We start from the raw sequence: 21,678 nt of genomic DNA, 5'->3' as shown, positions 1-21,678 counted from the left end.
GAAAGGAAGAAAAGGCAGAGAAGTTTCAGTTCTGCAGTTGCTTCTTTTTTTTTCCGAATTGTGGTTATTTTTTCGTTTTTTTCATCCATCTCAGCTGCATCTGCTGCCGGTCTCTTTGTTTTGCATTGCAGACCAGACTTAGCTGAATACTTTGTTGCTTGGGCTCTAGGTGGGTGAATGGGGGGGTGTTTGGGGTTTTTTACTTATTTGTAGTTCCTTCATTCCTTTGTAAAAAAAAAGAGAAACAAACATATTTGGTTTCTAGGATGGTCTGCGAAGTGTTGTAGTAGGAGATTAGAGGAAATGCCACGGTGAGTGTAAAATTTCGATCTGTAAACGTCTGTATGTGTATATTAGTATCATTAGCACGATTTATTGAACATTAATCTCTTCATGTAAGATGCTGATGAGCTCAGAGCTGTGTGTTCCTTTTCATACTTTTTGAATTACTTTTTTATGAGAAGCTCTGCTGCATTCCTGCAAATGCCAGCCTGAGTCGGTTATTGGTGGGAGAAGAAAGAATCATCACATGCTAGGTTCTTTGGTAGCCCTTTGGAGGATAAGGATGGCATCACATGGATGGGTGGAAAGGCATTGATTTTGGTGGGGAGGTGGGGGAATGGAGTTTCTTTTCCTGGGTGCATGTGGATGGGCTTTGTTGGAATGACTAGGACTTGTAGGGCATGTGGGTGGTGGGGTGTGATGAGCACTATTGTTTAGGTTTGGGGCAATCTTTGTGAGACTATACCAAAAGAAAAAAGTGGTCACTCTTTTCCCACTTTAGGAATTTGGGAGAACTAATGGGAAGTGAGAAGTTTTGGTGGGGAATATTGAGCATTCACAGTATTTCCATCTCTGATCTCTCTGTGGGGGGCAAGAAATTTACTGCCAAAACGTTGATGAGCAAAGGGTGACGTTTCTTTGGTCGTGTCGTATCATGTGCTTAGTAGATTCCCCGCCCCCGTGGCAGATGTCACGTGTAATTGTGGAAGAGGTTTTTGTTAAGATTGTCTTTCTTTGTGCAACCTAAGCTGCTTTCCTTTTCTCCTTTTTGGAAAGATTAGCTTTCCTTTTCCTTATGCTTATCGCTTCTTATGACTGGGCTATATTAAGCCCTTTGTATTTGTTGTTCTTCATATGAAAAAGGATTACTCTCTGGTTGTACCGTGGATGTAAGCCATACTGGTTGAACCACGTAAAGTCTTTTCCTTTGCTTCTTTGCTGTGTTCTTTTATTTTACATGGTATCAGAGCTCTCAGGATTCCTGCACGTTTGGGTGATCTGCTGCTATTCCAGATCATCATTGTGGAGACTTTCAGTGTTCAGATCTGATAAGCCGACACCTTCCAGCATCCGGATCTGATAGCAGACACTTCTGCGGATTTTTTTGTTGATTGCTGATGCCTTCCAGCACCCGAATCTGATAACAGCCAGAGTTGCATCCAGAGTTGCTGCTGCATTCACTGTTTGTGTTTGCCTCTTCGGAGTTCGCTGCTGCATATCCAAGAATAGTCGCCTGTGTTTTTTTGTTGCTACCAGTATTGTCCGAATAGTGGGTTCATATTGCTGAAATTTATTAGATCGGTTAGAAGGGCTGAAGCTTGTCAGATTAGTTAGAGGGGTTGTCATTCCTTTTATCATGGTGGATCGACATTATGAAAATCCTAGTCAGTCTTCATCCAGCACAACTGTTTTTGTGCACGAACAGGTCCGTCCTAGCTCCAAAATCACTTCTATATTATTAAATGGGACAAACTACATTGCTTGGTCTAAAGCCGTTTCACTCTATTTGAGTGGCAAATCTAAACTTGGCTTTATAAACGGGAAAATCACTAATCCCGGTACTTTAGATTCAAAATATGATGATTGGAAATCCAATAATGACTTAGTTATGTCATGGTTACTTAACTCTATGGAACCAAAAATTGCTGAAGGTTTTTTGTTTCTTAATACTGCTGAAGATGTTTGGCGGTCAGCTTGTGAATTGTATGGAGAACAATATAATATTGCCCAAATATATCAATTATTTCAAGACATACATGATTTAAAAAAGGGTGATCTTCCTCTTAGTGAGTACTTTAGTAAAATGCGTATGATGTGGGATGAATTGGACTCCTATTCTCCCACTATCACTGATCTTAGGCTTCTCCATAAAGCCAAAGAGCAAGAACACATTTTTCAATTACTCGTTGGCCTTGGATCTGATTTTGAACAAATGAGAAGCCAGATCCTTATGAATTCTGAGCTTCCTTCATTAAACTCTGTCTTTGCTACTCTTATGAGAGAAGAATCAAGAAGGAAGGTTATGAACCATGTCAGCAGGATTGAAACTCCTGATAAAACTGCCTTCAGTGTTAAAACAGAAGCCTTGAAAACTCTTGATGATCGTGGAAAGGCTAAAAACAAGAAATGGTTCTGCACTCATTGCAAAAAGAGGGACACTCTCGTGAGAGATGTTGGGTTCTACATGGTCGACCTGGCACTGAAAAGCAAAAACTGGTGCATGCTGCTATAGAACAAAGATCTGATAACACTCGGTCTTTAGACAAGATCTTTGATATTCTCCAATCTCTAAAAGATGGTCAGACCGGAACTGCTTTCTCCCATTCTGCCATAAGCTCTACAAATAAAGGTATGCCTTCTAACTCTTATGACACCTGGATAATTGATAGTGGAGCTTCAGAACATATTGCAAAAAATGTTTCTCTTCTTGAAGATTTCAGTTATGATCATGGAAAGAGACTTGTTACTGTTGCCAATGGAAAAATCGTTCAAGTGGAAGGGATTGGAAAAATCCACTTCTTTAACAATCAGACTATTTCCAAAGTTCTTTACATTCCTCAGTTTACATCAAACTTGTTGTCTGTTGCCAGAATAGTTGAAGACTTCGATTGTACTGTCACCTTTTCTTCAACTAATGTATTATTTCAGGACCGCAAGACGAGGAGGACGATTGGTGAAGGAAAAAAAGTTCATGAGCTTTATATTCTTGAGCAAAACTGTAGAGCGTTCATGTCAAGGGGAGAAGAGAGTAAATTATGGCATCTTCGTCTTGGACATCCATCCAATTATGCTCTTGAAAGCTTATTTTTTGGTCATAAGTTTGATTGCAATAATTGTGATATTTGTAGACTTGTAAAATTATCACGTCGTCCTTTTTCTACTTCAGAGACTGTTTCTTCTTGCATGTTTGAATTGATTCATTCTGATGTGTGGGGACCAACCCCTATTGATTCATATTCTGGTTTTCGATACTATGTCACTTTTATAGATGATTTCTCCAAACTTACTTGGATTTTCTTGTTGAAAACCAAAAATGAAGTGCTTTCTAAATTCAGGGAGTTTTACAGGTTTGTTGAGACTCAATATGGAGCCAAAATTAAAGCTATTCGGTCTGATAATGGAACTGAATTTAAAAATCAGTTCTTTGAGTTTTTTGCAAAAGAAAATGGTATTGACCATCAATTTTCTTGTGTTGGGACACCTCAACAAAATGGAGTCGCCGAACGGAAAAATAGGCATTTGTTGGAAAAAAACTCGAGCTTTACTTTTTCAAATGAATGTTCCCAAATACTTCTGGAGTGATGTTGTTCTTACTGCATGTTATCTAATCAACAGACTCCCTAGTAAACGTCTTAATGGAAAATCTCCGATGGAAATTCTCAAAGGAAGGAAATTGAGTCTTAGTCATCTTAAGACTTTTGGTTGTTCTGTGTTTGTATCCACCAGCCCATATGAAAAGGACAAATTGACTCCCCGTGCTATTAAGTGCCTGTTTTTAGGGTATTCTTCGTCCAAGAAAGGATATAAATGCTATGATGTTACTCATAGTCGTTTATATATCTCTAGAGATGTTAGTTTTGATGAAGTTGCTCCCTATTTTTCAGAAAACTTTGATGAAACCAAAAATCTTCATCAGGGGGAGACAAATATATTTGATTCTATTGTCCTTCCTAATGTTAGCACTTTTGATGATGTGATACCTGTTGAAGATAGCAACACTGAAGTTGTAACTCATACTCAGCCAAGCCCTTTTGATGATGTGATACCTGTTGAAGCTAGCAACACTGAAGCTATAACTCATACTCAGCCAAGTGATATCCAAGCCACCCAGCCAAGTGACTCATTAAATCAGTCGGAGGAGCAATCTATAAGAAGATCTGAGAGGACTATTAGGCCACCAAGCTATCTTAGAGATTTTGTCACTTACATGACAACTGAGCATCCTATTGAAAAATGCATTGGCTACAACAATCTCTCAAAAAGCTATGTTGCTTTTTTTAGTTCTATTGTGCAAGAACCTGGCACTTTTAATGAGGCAAAAAGTCAAGATGTTTGGATTAAAGCTATGATGGAAGAATTATATGCCTTAAATAAAAATGAAACTTGGGAAATCTGCAAGCTACCCAAAGATAAAAAGGCTGTAGGATGTCGATGGGTCTATAAAACAAAATATAAGAGTGATGGTACTATAGAGCGCTTTAAGGCTCGTCTAGTAGCTAAGGGATTTACTCAAACTTATGGTGTTGATTATGAAGAAACGTTTGCCTCAGTGGCCAAAATGAATAGTCTTCGGATTCTTTTGTCTGTGGCTTGCAATTATAATTGGAAAATGTTTCAGCTTGATGTTAAAAATGCTTTTCTTCAAGGAGATCTAGAAGAAGAAGTTTATATGCAGTTACCTCCTGGACACCCCCAAGAAGGAAATCCAGAACTTGCTTGCAAATTAAAAAAGGCTATCTATGGGTTAAAACAATCTCCACGAGCTTGGTATCTTAAACTCAGTCTTGCTCTTGAGAAAAAAGGTTTCAAAAGGTGTATTTCTGATAATTCTCTCTTTGTTCTTAAAAATCGTCACAATCTCACTGTTGTATTGGTATATGTTGATGATATTATAATAACAGGAAATGATGAGGATGAAATTCTCAATACCAAGAGGTACCTTCATGAAGCCTTTGATATTAAAGACTTAGGAAAATTGAGGTACTTTCTTGGAATAGAAGTTGCCTACTCAAAAAGGGGAATCTTTCTATCTCAAAGAAAATATGCCTTGGATCTTCTCAAAGAAACAGGTAAAACTGAATCTAAGCCTGCCGATACTCCTATTGAGACTAATGTCAGGTTTGATACTGATGAAGAAAGTCTTTCAAAAAGAGATGTTGAACAATTTCAGAGGCTGGTAGGAAAGCTTATATATCTTACTATGACAAGACCTGATCTTGCTTATGCTGTCAGCATTATTAGCCAATACATGCATGATCCAAAGCCATGCCATGTCAACGCTATTGATCGTATTCTCAGATACATCAAAAGTAGTCTTGGGCAAGGTATTCTCTATACAAAAAATAACCATCATAAAATTGAAGGCTACTTTGACGCCGACTGGGCAGGGTCTTCAGACAGAAAGTCTACCACAGGATATTGTATTTTTGTTGGAGGAAATATTACTTGTTGGAAAAGCAAAAAACAAAACACGGTTTCAAGATCCAGCGCTGAGTCCGAATATCGTGCAATGGCCTCTACTACTTGTGAATTGATATGGACCAAGTCTCTTCTCACTGAATTAGGAGTTAGCGTTGAATTGCCAATAAATATGTATTGTGATAACAAGTCTGCTATTCATATTGCTGCCAATCCAGTTTTTCATGAAAGAACGAAGCACATCGAGATTGACTGCCACTACATTAGAGAAAAAATTCAAAAAGGAGAAATATGTACTCCGTTTACCAAGAGTCAAGATCAGCTTGCCGATGCTCTCACTAAGGGATTAAGTTGTGCTCAATTTAAAATCATTTTGAACAAGTGGGGTTGTTTTGATATACATTCCCCACTTGAGGGGGAGTGTTAAGATTGTCTTTCCTTGTGCAACCTGAGCTGCTTTCCTTTTCTCCTTTTTGGAAAGATTAGCTTTCCTTTTCCTTATGCTTATCGCTTCTTATGGCTGGGCTATATTAAGCCCTTTGTATTTGTTGTTCTTCATATGAAAAAGGATTACTCTCTGGTTGTACCGTGGATGTAAGTCATACTGGCTGAACCACGCAAAGTCTTCTCCTTTGATTCTTTGCTGTGTTCTTTTATTTTACAGTTTTCCTCACAGAGTGAATCCCAAAATAGTAGCCTTTTGCTATTTTGCAGAATGACTACTTGCTATTGAGACTGTCTGACAACCTGTTGGTTGCCACTTGCACCTAAAAAGGAAAAGAAAAAAACAAATGTTGCTTATGGAAATAATAATGGAAACAAAATAAAAAAGAGTAATCGAACCGAGCAGCTCTTGACTCGGTTTGGTTTGGCTTATCACGAACTTGTTCGACAAGCCCATGCCAAGTATTTTTAAAATTCGGACTTAGCCTGCAAATTGTTTCCTCCCTTTTGCATGTAAGCTCATAAAAACATAAAATGGGAAATTCCAAGAATGCCATAACAATTTTCCACATGAAGCCTTTTTTTTATTTTCTGGAAATTTAAGATTTTGGCCTTGATTCTTTGTAGGATAATCTATATAAATGTGCAAGTACGTCTATTGCTCTAAGACCATTTGGCAAGAATGCACTAGTGCAAAAAGTTTTAAAAAAAAATTGTTGGTATTTTGCATTCAAGTTTCAAAGAGATTTCACAATATATGTGATCTTCACGGCCTTCTATAAACACCAGTCCTCTACGATCACTGTGAGTTTTTAGGATGTGAGGGCAAAGCACCACTCCTGAACTGATTTGTGTAGAAACCCCAGTTCACTTTTACCCACCAGATACTACACCCAGCTTTGGCCTCGCAGCAAGGGACGTGCACCCGTGGGTTTCGTACTCGTAACTTCCCTCCTGCTTGGTGACTTCCATGAGTTGTCCCTACCAGATAAGCGGGCCCCTTGTAGGCTGTCCTTGTTCATTAGAAACCATGAGTCGTGCAAAGATTTTTAGTATTTTGATTAGAGAAATAGTTTTATGTGGTTAATGCAGCATATCTAACATTTATATTAGGAGTGTCAACCGGTCGGGTTTGGTTCAGACCCAGATTTTTGGGTATGGCATCGGATCTGGAGCTGGGTCTAATCGGGATCACTATAAGGAAAACCATACCTGGACCCGATAAGAACTACATGAACCAAACCCAGACCATACCCGGTAAAACCATTTTTTTTTATCATTTTTACGTTGAAAATTTGTGGGTCTGAATTGCAACTTGGGTCGGGTACAAAATTTAATAAACTATAACTGGGTCCATGTATTAATTGGACCTTCAGGTCCGGACCTGGGTCTTAATCGTATCTTCTTATTTATCACCATAACGAAACCCCATAGGGTTTGGTTCGGGTAAACCTGGCTCATTGAAACCCCTAGTTTATACTCAAAGGGAAACTGGCATAAAAAGGGAAGCAGATCAGGTCATGCTGAACATTAGCGATTTTGCTCGTGCCGACATCATGGCCGTCTGTTTGCATTTTGGATGAATGCCACGTGGTTTTGTTGACTTTTGAGCTTTTTAAAATGCAAACGGGATGGCCACTATGTCAACACGAGCAAAAACGCTCATGTTCAGCATGACCTGATCTGCTTCCCATAAAATGGAGTTTCGAAATTTTATGCATGGGCCATTGGTCAGATAAAGTGGTCCAAAATCAAAGCTTGGATCAGCTCCTTGGAGCCGGATACTCTGTACTAATTACATAATGGGAAATCATGGAAAGCATTTGGTACCCACGTGCGGCCCTAGCAGGAGATTGTTTTGAGCAAATCTAACCCAAGGATGTATTCAGCATGGACAAAATTATAGAAATGGACCTTTGGATCATATTTTTTAGGCATAAAATACTATTTTTAGAGGGTTGAAATGTTGGTACATTGTATCTTCTTGATTTTTTAACCCCCAAAAAATTTCACCGTAGACACCAAAATTTTATGATGCCCAATTGCTAATATCTTTTGATAAGTGTTTGCGGGTGTTAAGCAAGAATCAAGCACCTCTCCAACTCGGACTGCGAAGGAGATTTTGTCGTTCATCTAGTAGACGGCTTATTAAAGTGTCATTCACTATGGGATGGTAGAATGGAATGCCGTCCGTTATGGACTGCAAAACAGAGCGTTGTCCACTATGGGACATCACAGTTATTTTGTTGCCTACTGCATTGAACGCGTAGATAAGCCAAATGGCTTATCCCTATCTCTTTCTAATGCCATGCACGCCTTCCAAGGTGGGAGGACTTCTCTTGGAAGAGCTTCCTTCCAAGAAAACTCGCTTGGATAGTCCTTATCATCATTCAATATAGATCTAGATTCATTTGGGGTTGGATCTGGACCTGAAAAATCTAGTAATTTATATCTTGTTATGAACTCAATAAATAGGGGTTCACTCATATAGCTTGATGACTTGGAAATCATGTACCCAAGTATTGACCCTACAGAACATGCCTACTCAAGCCTTGCTAGTACTATGTCTCGATGCCATTAAAGAACACTCGTAAGTACATGGTGCTAATAAACAAAAATAAGTTTGAATGATAAACAGACCATAGAGTCCAAAAAAGGTATTTTTCAGATCCCTAATCTATTTATTTCAATTTCATTTATTCTTTTGATTAAGTGCTTATATATGCTTAATTCCTATTTGCATATCAAAATTTGTGGCAGTGCGATTCTAACTCCATAATTCAAAAAATCTATTTTGACTTTACCTTTTTTTTGGGCAAAGGACAGTCAGAGCTTACAAACGGCGTCCTGACACTTTTAAAGAGGATTTTGGGAATCCAGATAAGTCTTATCTTTTCTAACCTCAATAATTTTATCAACAATTTTTGGCAACCATGATGGGATGCCATATTTTTTTTTTCGTAGCTAGAATTTGCATTTCAGGGAGATTTTGAGCCCTAACGATCCCAAAATCTTTGTTTTTGGGGTTATTATCTCTGTCCGGACGTCAAAACCTTGTTTTGTCATTCGTTGGGCTTTGGTCATCCACTGACCGCCACCCATCAGCCTTTAGCCTTCCAGATTTCACCGTTCAGCAACATTGTGATGTCCAGATTATGTCGTATGTCTGATCCTCTGCCAGTAGATAGTGTTGTTTGCAGACAACATCGTCCACAGACATCGTCGTCAGCTTTGTCTCTAGCATCGACAAAAATTATTGGCAGACAGTGTCGTCTATGGACAACGTTGTCTGCAGTAGTACCGTCTACAGATCGTCATGTCTATAGGTTTTGCCATCCGCAGATAGTGCCATCTGCAACAGTGTTGTCCATAGACCCTCGTGTCTTCAGGTTTTGTTGTATGTAGACAGCATTGTCCGCGGATCCTTGTGTTTGTAGGTTTTGTCATCCACAGACCCTTGTGTCTTTAGGTTCTGTCATCTATTGACAGTGTCGTCCGTAGACCCTCGTGTCTATAGGTTATGTCATCTATAGACAGCAACATCTGCAAGCACTCATGTCTGCAATCTTGGCAACTTCCACCGTCTATTAGATCCTTTAATTAATCTGACAGATTGGTCATCTAGTAGGTTTTTGCTGCCCAGACAACTCTGACATTTATGCAGTGTGGTGCAAATCACCATTGTTTTCTTTTTCTTCTTTTTGTTACATTTTATGTTTAACTTTTTTAGCTGATTTATCTCACGAATATGTTGTTTTGCATTAGATTCATGCATCAACATTCGGTTTAGCCTTATTACATTTGTTTGGGCCTATGTGAATCAATTGTTTAAGGTATAATGAATATCTAGGTATAATGAATATCTAATCTAAGACCTGCAAACTCCAAATCCAATCCATCCTAGAGAAACCACCTCTGAAGAATCCCGCATATGGGATGTCACCCCATATAATGTAAAACATAATATTCAATGAGGATCCTCACACTGACATCCTTGATGAGTTTGTGGACTATAAAAAAAGGAGAAAAGCCCCAATATTCCTTGAGTCCAGCTCACATCAGTACCCCCATCGGTCTTGTAAAGTCCTCTACACGAGTTACGAGATGGGTAATTCTAGCATGGATGAGTCTACCAAAAGATGAATCCCCATGACCTTGCATTTAAAAGATTGGTCTAAAAAATGACACCCTCACTGATCTCGTAAAATCCCTTATGCAGGTTACAAGATGAATAGTTCTAGCATAGGTGAATTCACCAAGGGATAAACCCCTAAGACCTCATATTTCAAAACTCGGTTTAAAGAAATGGATATACTAGCACAAGCAAGACAAAACATGAAAAGGATAGAGGAAAAGATCAGAGAAATCCAAGAGCAGTTGGGACGAGAACAAGCATGAGCTAAAAGAAGAGCCAGAAGAGCCCACGAATCAGAACATGAGGAGACACGGGCCAACAGAGAAATCAAAAGGACCAAACAGACTCCAGAGCTGCAAGAGGACAAAGAGTGCAGTCAATGGGGAGAGTCCCAAGTGTCTGATGTAAAAATGAGAGTCCACATACCCAGGCCGACCTGTCCAGTCCAAACAATGTTGTCTGAGTCAAACAGAAGGATCAAATCATTGGAACACATGGTCTAGAGCCTAACCTTGAGAATGAGATACATGAACATGGATCGAAGAAAATACTCCATAGATGACTTCCTGCAAGAGGGATATGATAATGAGGATAATGAGACTCCTCCAAAATTCTTAAAGTTCAACGAAAAGAGGACTCAATGAGTCACTTGTCCTTTTTCATGGGAAGTATGATCAAATATTGAAACAATGATAGGAGGCTAATTAATTGGTTTCCTAGAAGCCTGAAAGGAGAAGCATTGGAATAGTTTGTCACTCTAAACCTCTAAAATATCAGAGAATTTAAGCAGGTCATCAACCTGTTCATGGAGAGGTTAAGATTTAATTTGAGGCCCTCCCTACCATAAGTTAGCTTTATAATATAAAACAAAAGAAGGACAAAAGCGCTCATGAATTCATCAACTAGTGGCGGTCCATGGTCAATAGGAAGAATGAGTCGATCTTAGACTCTTATGCACTGGTTATACTGATAGACAACATCTCTCAACCTCTACGAAGCCTTATCAGCATGACTCAGGTTGAAACCTATATCGAACTCATCAAAAAGGTTATCGGCTTTGAGGTAAGCATCAAGAGAGAAGTATATAATGGGTTCTTAAAGAACAACAAAGACAACAACATATATAGGAAGTCAGATCCATCTAAAGGCCTGGTGTAACTCTCCCAAAATTTTAACCTTGATTATTCTTTAAATATTAAATTTTGAGACCATTTTTTTAACTATTATAAAAGTATAAAAGTAAATCAGATATTATAATGCAAAAATAATTTTAAAAAATGGTTAAGACTTTGGGCAAGGTTACATTAAAGATAACAATCAAATCAAAATATATGGGATATACATATTTCAAACCACGTACAATATAAGACTAATATATGGAGAGTTTTAATTTTATTTTCAATTAGATTATAAAAACAATAGTTCAGTCGCTACATGATCAAGTACTTAAAACAAAAAGATCATGTCTACCAAGATCGTAAGGTAAGAGTGGACCCTTGAGGATGTAGCTCGACCAGTCCTTCACTTCAGTTAGTCATCATACTTTACCTACATTACATGTTCCCCACAAAATGGGGTCAGACTCACTAAAGTCTGGAAGAACAACACAAACTCAAACTTAAATAAAACATATCAAGAATTCAAGGGTAAAAACATGATATACTATTCATTAATCATCAAGTGACAGACAAGGAGACAACATCTCATAAGTCATCCCTTCAAGCATTTAAACATAAGGCATTTAAAAGAATTTCATCACTTAATATTTTATTCAACATGAAGTCATATCATAAAGCATAATTCATATGCATCAAGACATACAGGCCTTCACATAAATACATATATACATCTAAGACATTCAGATCATTGCATCATTTTCATATGCATTCATAATTCTTATAAACAATAGGTCAAATCATATTTGATTATGCCAACATGAAACACATACACATACTTTCTAAGTAAATCAGTTAGATACTCATGATATACATCAATCATGATACATAGGTGTAATATAATTAAATGAGACAATCATAATGCAATCATTTGTAACAAAACTCTGTAGGCATGATATGCCATTCACTTAATAAGTCAACATAGTCATATGTAGGTGTGATGTGTCATTTATCTATATGCTAACATGAGCATCACAATCATAACCTCATATCAAAATCTAAGATTAATAAGAATCTGATTATCACATCTAAGTTTAGCATATAATCATGCTACAATAGAAAAGCCAAATCTATAGATTCATAACTGGTTATCTCAATCAACTCAGAAAATCATAACATTTCATTTAATCATAAAAAAAGATTTACAAGATCCATGCTGAATCATCTGGTCTGAAAAATATACAACCTCACAAGAAGTTACCGCCCTAGATGGATGGTCTGCATGATCCTAGATAATACACTTTCTCACAGAAATATATCATCTTCGCGGGCTACCTGCTTTTAGATAATGCACTTCTTCATAGAGATTTACCACTCTGGCCGAATTACCTGATCTGGTCATGCACACCCTCATATAGAATTATTTAGAAACAAGTCTTCAATGGGTATCATACTCAATAAAAACTATTGTCATACATGCATCAATACAGTTGACCACTCTTAGAATCTATAGCCACCAGCACGAGCATAAACATGTATACAATCAAAATACATCATATCATACATCACTTCATATGACATTTAAATCATAAAATCACTCATTTAATCTATCGGGCCCTCCCCACCCCTCTGTAGTCGGTGGGGGCTAGCAGAGGCCCCGATCGCCTCTACCAGTCCCTCCCCTTGCCTCGATCTCTGTAGGACAGGGGGTTTTGCCTCTGTCCTTTCGAATGCCGATAGGGGGGGCTGTCCTCTTGACTTCTTCTGCAGTGGGGCTCCGCTCTGCTGTCAGAGAATGATCAGCACGGGGAGAAGCCCCCTGCCCTTTTGTTTTCTCTGGCAGGGGGTGGCTTCGCCCCCCCTGTCCTCTATAATTTTGATAGGGAGCGAAGCCCCCATGATGCTTGTTTGTTTTCTCGGCAGAGGGTGGATCCCCCTGCCAAGAAATTTTGCCTCGGTAGGGGGCGTGACCCCCCTACCTCATGATTGATTACCGGTAGGGAGCTCAACCCCTGCCTCCTGATGCTTCCCTTCGGGGGGTTCCACCCCCTGCCTCCTGTGAATGTTTCGGCAAGGGGTTTCGCTCCCTGCCTTAACCTTACTATTGGTATCCCTGCCTGTCTCGCTTTTAGTAGAGGGTTGTGTCTCTCTGTTCGGGCTCATTTTCGACAGGGGGTGTCACCCTCCTTGTCATCGGGTAATAAATTTTATTTTAACATAGTGTCTCTTGCAGATTCCGCAACGAATCTTGCTTGTGCCCCATGACCTGTGGTAAGTAAGTAACAAAAGCAATGCAACTCGGGTAAATATCCATGGTGAGTAAGTGATGCATGTGCATCACAGGTTATTTAATTTCTTGGATGCAACACTTTTTTGTTCACACACTCACTTAGTTGTGGATATCTAGGACTGCTTTGATGGAGTTCAGAGATCATGATGAGCATAATTTTAATGTATGAAAATAGAAGTGTTCTTATTTTTAGAGTTCGGATTCTATGCTAGTCATGATAGTAGTTAGTGGGATATTGAAGTGTATTTGTTGCAGGTACATGTTTGACATTGTTTTGATATTAATGATTTGAATGTATTGCAATGTTTGATGTGATTGTATCCATGCTTGCATGAAGTTACTTTCAATTTGATTATGACTTCTATGTGAAATTGTATTATAAAAATATACTTCAAATAAATGTATTGTGTTATGAATGAGTTTGCATATGAAAATGAATGATAAATTATCAATGCTTCAAACATGCTTCAAATGAATGGTTTTGCACATAAAAATATTAAGTTATTAATGCATGCATCATAGTTCTTGTGATTGAATGACATTATATATATATATATATATATATATATATATATATATATATATATATATATATATATATATATATATGTGTGTGTGTGTGTGTGTGTGTGTGTGTGTGTGAGAGAGAGAGAGAGAGAGAGAGATAGAGAGAGAGAGAGAGATAGAGAGAGAGAGAGAGATCAAATCATTACATCTACCGTGATGCATGATAAATTTGATATTTTCTTCATCATAGCATTCTGATAATTTTTTTTAACTGGTTAGGATAATATCCATAATATCATAGGACAAAATGACTGTAAACTGTGAATGGATGTACCGTAAGATAGTTGACAATGAGGTATCGCTTAAATATATAGATGGTGTTGACAATTTTATTGAATTTGCAACGGCAAGTGTCAGTACAGTGGATCCAACAGGTCGGATTAGGTACCCCTACACGATGTGTAAGAACAATCGATTTATAGAACCTCATGGCGTTAGATATCACCTATACAGGAAGGGTTTTGTGAGTGATTATCAGAATTGGACGTTTCATGGTGAAGAATTTAAGAATAATTTTGATGCATGGGTGGATGTGGTGCACGATAATCCATATATGGATTTAATATTTGATGCAGCAAGACCAGAACTAGGTTCTGCTATCACTACAAGAAAAATGCATATTAGCGACGGACGTTGTTCGCATCCATCGCTACTCCGTCGCTAAACATCCTTAGCGATGGATTAGCGGTGGGCAGCGTCCGTCGCATAATCCTAGTCGCTAAATTGTGTCAAATTTTATCTGTCGTCAATCCAGCGCTCATTAGCGACGGATTAGCGACAACGTATATCTGTCGCTATGTCGTTGCTAATTAGCGACGGCGTAACGACGGATGATATTCGGATATAATTCGTCGCTAACTTTTGGTTGATAAGTTAGTGACAGATTACTGACGGATTAACGTTCGTCGCAAACAATCACCTGATTGAAATTGGCGACGGGCTAGCGACAGATAGTTCTGTCGCTAATATTAAAGAAATTAAAAAAAAATTAAATATGAAACTCGAGAAAAATTTCTCATAGTTCATATTATACAATTCATATAACCTGCCTATAAAAAACAAAATATACGCAAAAAATTCATATAAGTGAAACAAAATTAACACAAGTTCTAAGTTAAACAACCAAATACAATCTCTGCCAAGTTATAATTAGTTATAAGTATGTTAAACAAATTAAATACATGAATCTAATCGTCGTCAAGATTCAAGGCATCATCCTCTTCATTTTCTCGATCTACCCCTCCCTCCATACCTCCATCATCTCCTCTACGTTGATCATCTCCAGCATTCTGCAAGAGAACCAAAATATTAGTAATTATAAACAAAATATAAACAAAATGCTCATATATGTTCTAAGGCAGTAAAAAAACGTTATACATGATTCTATCATGCTCATATGTGTTATAAAGCAGTAACAAAATTTTATATATGATTCTATCATGCTCATATGTGTTCTAAGGCAGTAAAAAGACTTTGTATGTGATTCTGTCATGCTCATGTGTTCTAAGGCAGTAAAAAAACTTTATACATGATTCTAGCATGCTCATATGTGTTATAAAGCAGTAAAAAAACTTTATATGTGATTCTATCATGCTCATATGTGTTCTAAGGCAGTAAAAAAACTTTATACGTGATTCTATCATGCTCATATGTGTTCTAAGGCCGTAAAACAACTTTATATGTGATTCTATCATGCTCATATGTGATATAAAGCAGTAAAAAAACTTTATACGTGATTCTATCATGCTCATATGTGTTATAAAGCAGTAAAAAATTTTTATACGTGATTCTATCATGCTCATATGTGTTTTAAGGACGTAAAAGAACTTTATATGTGATTCTATCATGCTCATATGTGATATAAAGTAGTAAAAAAACTTTATATGTGATTCTATCATGCTCATATGTGTTATAAAGTAGTAAAAAAAATTTATACGTGATTCTATCATGCTCATATGTGTTCTAAGGCCGTAAAAAAACTTTATACATGATTCTATCATGCTCATATGTGTTATAAAGCAGTAAAAACTTTATACCTGATGGGCACCAGAGCTCATGTTAAATGCAGACGAAGTTTCCTTGTCCTGAAAAAAGTTGCACAACTCATTACGAACAATGTTGGGAATGACTTCATTTAAAAAGTAAACATTTTGTTCTCAAGACGCTAACAGACACCATCCTAAGACATAGCAGGGTCAATCGAACGTTGGAAATTGATGCTAGCGGGAGAACTCTGAGAACCATGGCTGCAGGAGGCAACGATCGGTGTGGTGTTCATGTTACTCTCAAACCCAAACACATGACCCTTTTTGGGTTCACCAGTTGCAGTCACCCATGCTGCAGGATCAAAAGGCGGATGCTGAGTGGACTCATCGCTATATCGTTGTACCATTTGTTGCTCGTATGACTCCTATAATGTAATGATTAGAATATGAATTAATAATTAAGAATTACAATATTTATGATAACGTAATTCACAGTAACTTGTCTATTACAATATTTATTAATACAATAAATACATACCGTTGTCGCTCTCACATTCTATGATATGAAATCTCTGGTAGTCTTACGTTTATGTGTTTGAATAAACACATCTTTGTAAGGCACATGGCCTCATTTTTCTGCTTTCTGCGAGGTTAAATGATAAAAAAACAATTAAAAAGTATGCAACAATACTTATAAATTTAACAACATATATATTGATGAGTTACCATTTTCTTTTGGTGGCTACCAAAAGTCCTAGATCCACCTGTGTGTAGATGGGCATCAAGCATCTTCGCTCGGTTTTGTGCAGCCTTTGCTGAGCGGTTTCAAAATTCATTGCTCGCCCACTTGTCGCACATGCCCTCCCAATAATCTCTCCTGACAGTAGAAGGCCCATGACCCTTCCACTACAGTGAATCATCTATCCCACCAGTTGCTTTTTTTGCTGCAGTCTTCACATTGTGCAGCATGTCAACAAATCTATTGGCAGCCACTTTCTACCATACTACTATCGCGTCTTTCTCCTCCTTCGTAGTCGTGAAGTGATGGGAAACCTACAAATAGTTTCAGAAAGTTAGCACACATGAGTATAACAAAAAATTAAATATGAATCACAGTAGTTATGATAAATAATTGCATACCATAAATGAAGACATTAAACTGTCCAACACCTCCCTCGGGTACTCTTTCCATTGCGCGACCGATCCTGAAAGATATTGCAGTAATGACTTCCTAATGTCTCGTATTACTTCTTGTTGCTCGAACCTCATACTGCACATGAATTGATACACATTAACAATCGACTGCCAATTAAATACTTACGGTCGACTGCATATAAGATAAGTATTAGACAAGTGACAATTAAATACTTATGATCGTCTATCGATATACATTATTTGAATGAGTCATCGTGTGTCACACTGAGAAGACCCTTCATCCAAAGTTGTCTCGTGATCTGTATGAGTAGTTTATATAGGTGGGTTATGTGTAGGCGAAACATCACCTACAAAATAATGAGTTAGAAATTCACACAATACACATTTAAACTAATTAAGTATACAATTATTTAAATGATATACCTATCGAAGTATTGCGTGAAGATGAAGGCTGAGACTGCCTCTCACTAAATTGGGATCCTATAAAGACGATTAACAACAATGTTTATATCAACATATAAGCAAAAACATAATGAATGTCTATATTTAAATATAACACAAAAATATTTACCTATGATGTCCCACGACTGCCACTTGGTCCTTGACCACTGTGACCTCCATGAACCATATTCTAACAAATAAAAATGTTATAATTTTACATCAAATATTGCAAACTATTATAATTGCAGTGCTAGAAGGAAAAAAAAAACATTTCTACCAAACAAATTGAAAATTTTAACTCACATGCCACTAACTCACGTGCGCATTAAAAACAGAAAAAAAATCAAGTCTTAGTGTTAAAAAGGATTTGGAAATTGGAGATGGAGGAAGATTTAGGGTTTTGGTGGGTACCCAAGCAACCCAAGCACGAACATGTGCAAAAAGATGCTAAAGGTGATCTTGGGTCTCACTTTCATGTCAAAGAAGCAAAAGAATTTTCAACAGTTTATTATATATATATATATATATATATATATATATATATATATATATATATATATATATATGTGTGTGTGTGTGTGTGTGTGTGTGTGTGTGTGTGTGTGTGTGTGTAATAGAAACTTTTGCCACATTGTTTTTTCATCTTGTACTATATAGCTATATATTTTACACAATGCACATGATGCATGGGCGTATAGTAGACATCTTGTGGATGCACACGTGGTCCTGACACCGGCTAACACATACACACATGCATGCGGAGAAACACAAAAAAATACACATGCACATGATGTGTTATACCACTAAAATATTTATGGATTTGGATGCATATGAAGGCAATGTATGTTGCATGTTTCACACAGCTATATATTATATTTTATAAGGATGTGTACATTATAGAACGCATATGACAGTTGTACGATAAATCATGGATTCACACGTGTGGAAATATATATATGGTTAGGCTCAAAGTTTTTGTTGCCTTAAAAAAAACACAGTTTTAAGTGTTTTATGATAAATTGAATCGTTAGACGTGTTTATCATTGTTTATTCAATAAAAAAACATGATATTGATTAAGCATCTTGATGCTCAGACATGTATTTTAAAGTGGCAAAAAATGAATGGTTGCTATTGTACAAAATTTTGATGATAAATTATTCATATTACAGTAAATGTCCTCTGGATCATGAAGCATACAAATGGTGATGTAATTTTTTTTAAAAGAACTAAAAAAAGGAAAGAAAGATGGTAATTTCCATATAGGTGACAAAAGTCCCCTCCCATTTTTCATAATACTGCAGTCCCCTTCCTTTTCCCTCTTACCCCCTCCCATTTTTTCCCTCCCATCCCATCGAAAAACCCACTAGCGGTAACAACCATGCCGCCTGACGAAAGGAAAGAAAAAGATGAAGAGGAAGAAGACAGACGAAGTGGGTTCTTTACTTGAGGGGTCGTCAAACGCTGGTGCCGGAAAGCTCAGCGGAAGCAGAGGGTTTTACCTCAGGGGTCGTGATGAAGGTGGTGACGGACGACGAAAACCAGGAGAGGGGCGGTCGTCGGTAGCCGCAGAGAAGGATGGGGTGGTTGACGGAGAGCAAAAGGGGGGCGGTCGCCGATAGCCTAAGAGAGGGAGGCATCGGTTGCCGGAGAGAGGATGAAAAGCGGTGTGGCACGGGTGAGAGAGCGGCACGGGTGAGAGTAAAAAAAAATCGATTTCGTGCCTTAGGTCATTTGAAATTGACATTTAGCGACGGATGAGCGACAAACATATTCCGTCGCTACTCCATTGCTAAGCAGCGAGCGTTTTACATCGACATTTAGCGACGGAATATTTCTGTCGCAATCTCTTTCGCTAAGTAGCGATGAAAAGTTTTTCGTCACTATATTCATCGCTAAGGTCGCCTGGTTTTGCGACAAAACACTTCTATCGTGAATCCGTTGCTACTTAGCGACGAATTTGGTGATGGAAAGTTTTCCGTCGCTAATTTTGTAAATATTTCACATGTTAGCGACGGATGGTTTTCTCTCGCTAATCCGTCGCCACTTTGCGATGGATTTTTTTATCGCAAAGTTCCATCGCTAATTAGCATTTTTCTTGTAGTGTATGAGTCCTAGTGATGTACCAACTGGGGTAGAGGAAGAAGCAGCAAATGATGCAGCTAGTAGATTTTATGATTTACTTAGAGATGATGATGAACCACTTTGGAATAGTTGTGAGAGTCACACTATCTTGTCTGCAGTTATTCAACTACTCAATCTGAAGTCCAAGTTTAATTTGAGTCAATCATGTTTTGACCGTCTGTGCTCTATTGTGAAGAGTATGTTGCCCAAAGATGAAAAATTGCCACAAAATTTCTATTGTGCGAAGGTTATGGTCAACGCTCTAGGTATGGGGTATCAAAAGATAAATGCTTGTCCAAATCACTGCATATTGTATTTCAAAAATTAGGAAAATAGTAGATCATGCTCGTCATGTGGGTATCTTCGGTTCAAGACAAGAGGCAATGGTAGCACGAGGTCAAAAGAAGTGTCATACAAGTCACTCCGCTACATCCCTCTCACTCTTAGATTGCAACGATTATATATATCTTCGATGACAGTTAAACACATGAGATGACATGCAAATAAAGTTCGGCATGATGAAGACAAGATCACACATCCTGTTGATGTTGAAGCTTGGAAGTACTTTGATCGTACTCATCAGACCTTTGCAATGGAAGTGAGAAATGTTAGGCTCAGTTTATGTATAGATGGATTTAATCCATTTGGGGGTAGATTAACTCCATACTCATGTTGGTCAATATTTTTCAACCCATACAACATTCCTCCAAGCTTGTGTATGAAGCATCAAAATCTTTTCTTATCTCTATTGATCCTTGGTCCGACCTCTCCGGGCCAAAATCTTGAAGTATATTTAAGGTCATTTATTGATGAACTGAAAATACTGTGGGATGGCAGTGTTCTCATGTATGATGCAAAAAAAAAACTTCAATATGAAGGTTGTTGTTCTATGGACAATCAGTGACTTCCCTGCATATGGTATGTTATCTGGTTAGAGCACACATGGGAGGTTGGCATGTCCGTACTGTATAGAGGATATAAAATCTTTTAGATTAAAGCATGGAAGAAAGTCGTGCTGGTTTGATTGTCACCGTCGATTTCTACCCAGTGGCCATCTGTTCTGATGATAAAGGAATGTGTTTCAAAGAGGCACAACTGAAATGGAAGGTCCACCTACAAGGTTGTCTGACATAGAGATTTTAATAAGATTGTGATACTTTTCATATGGATTGACAGATGCCCATAGCCCGACGCCCTTCCTTAGATTTGTGAAGGATCACAATTAGACAAAACAATCTATATTTTGGGAACTACCATATTGGCTAACCTTATTGATACGATATAATTTGGATATGATGCATGTAGAGAAAAATGTGTTTAATAATATGTAGAGTGATATGACAATGACTTCACTCAGCATCCACCTTTTGATCCTGCAGCATAGGTGACTGCAACAGGTGAACCCAAAAAGGGTTGTGTGTTTGGGTTTGGGAGTAACATGAACACCTCACCAGTCGTTGTCTCCTTCAGTCACAACTCTCAGAGTTCTCCCGCCAGCATCAACTCCAAGCATCTGACTGACCCGCCTAATTCTTGGGATGGTGTCTGCCAGCTTGTTAAGGACACAAGGCGTGACTATTTACATAAAGCAATTTTCGACGTTGTCTGTAATGAGTTGTGCAGCTTTTTTTGGGATAGGAGAACTTCGTCTGCAGGTGCCTGTCAGGTATGAAAGTTTCATGTCATTTGTTTCATGTCGTTAGATTTTAAGCTGGTATATGCATGATTTCATCACATATGAGCATGATTTCATTACTATGAAAGTTTTTAACTGCCTTATAACACATATATGCATGATTTCATCACCATTAAAGTTTTTTTACTACATTAGAATACATATAAACACGATTTCATCACTATGAAAGTTTTTTACTACCTTAGAACACATATATGCATGATTGAATCACTATGAGAGTTTTTTGACAACCTTAGAACACATATTTGCATGATTGAATCATTATGAATTTTTTCTGTCAGCCTTAGAACACATATGAATTCTGTTA

The 21,678-nt window shown here is 37.8% G+C and overlaps 1 protein-coding gene across 1 annotated transcript; it reads left to right on the top strand.

Annotated features, from left to right (window-relative positions):
• The first annotated feature begins 2,409 nt into the window (after positions 1-2,409).
• Positions 2,410-6,102, top strand: LOC149833293 (uncharacterized). Its single transcript, XM_090013407.1, has 4 exons — positions 2,410-3,031; positions 3,888-4,542; positions 5,122-5,327; positions 6,086-6,102. Exons 1-4 carry the CDS (start codon positions 2,410-2,412, stop codon positions 6,100-6,102), a joined length of 1,500 nt encoding a protein of 499 aa, XP_089869533.1.
• The last annotated feature ends 15,576 nt before the right edge of the window (positions 6,103-21,678 follow it).

Source organism: Nuphar pumila, chromosome 7 (genome assembly GCF_984573655.1).
Source record: "Nuphar pumila chromosome 7, dmNupPumi1.hap1.1, whole genome shotgun sequence".
In the NCBI taxonomy this organism is placed as follows: domain Eukaryota; kingdom Viridiplantae; phylum Streptophyta; class Magnoliopsida; order Nymphaeales; family Nymphaeaceae; genus Nuphar; species Nuphar pumila.
Note: the sequence above shows the minus strand (reverse complement) of the source record. Positions and strands in the feature narration are given on the sequence as shown.

What these genes read in the sequence shown, in the direction of transcription:
- LOC149833293 (XM_090013407.1), top strand. Translation starts at nt 2,410, where the DNA reads ATGGTTCTGCACTCATTGCAAAAAGAGGGACACTCTCGTGAGAGATGT. An exon ending in CATGTCAAGGGGAGAAGAGA is followed by an intron (nt 3,032 to 3,887) that starts GTAAATTATGGC and finishes CCTATTTTTCAG; the next exon opens with AAAACTTTGATGAAACCAAA. An exon ending in GGTGTTGATTATGAAGAAAC is followed by an intron (nt 4,543 to 5,121) that starts GTTTGCCTCAGT and finishes GACTAATGTCAG; the next exon opens with GTTTGATACTGATGAAGAAA.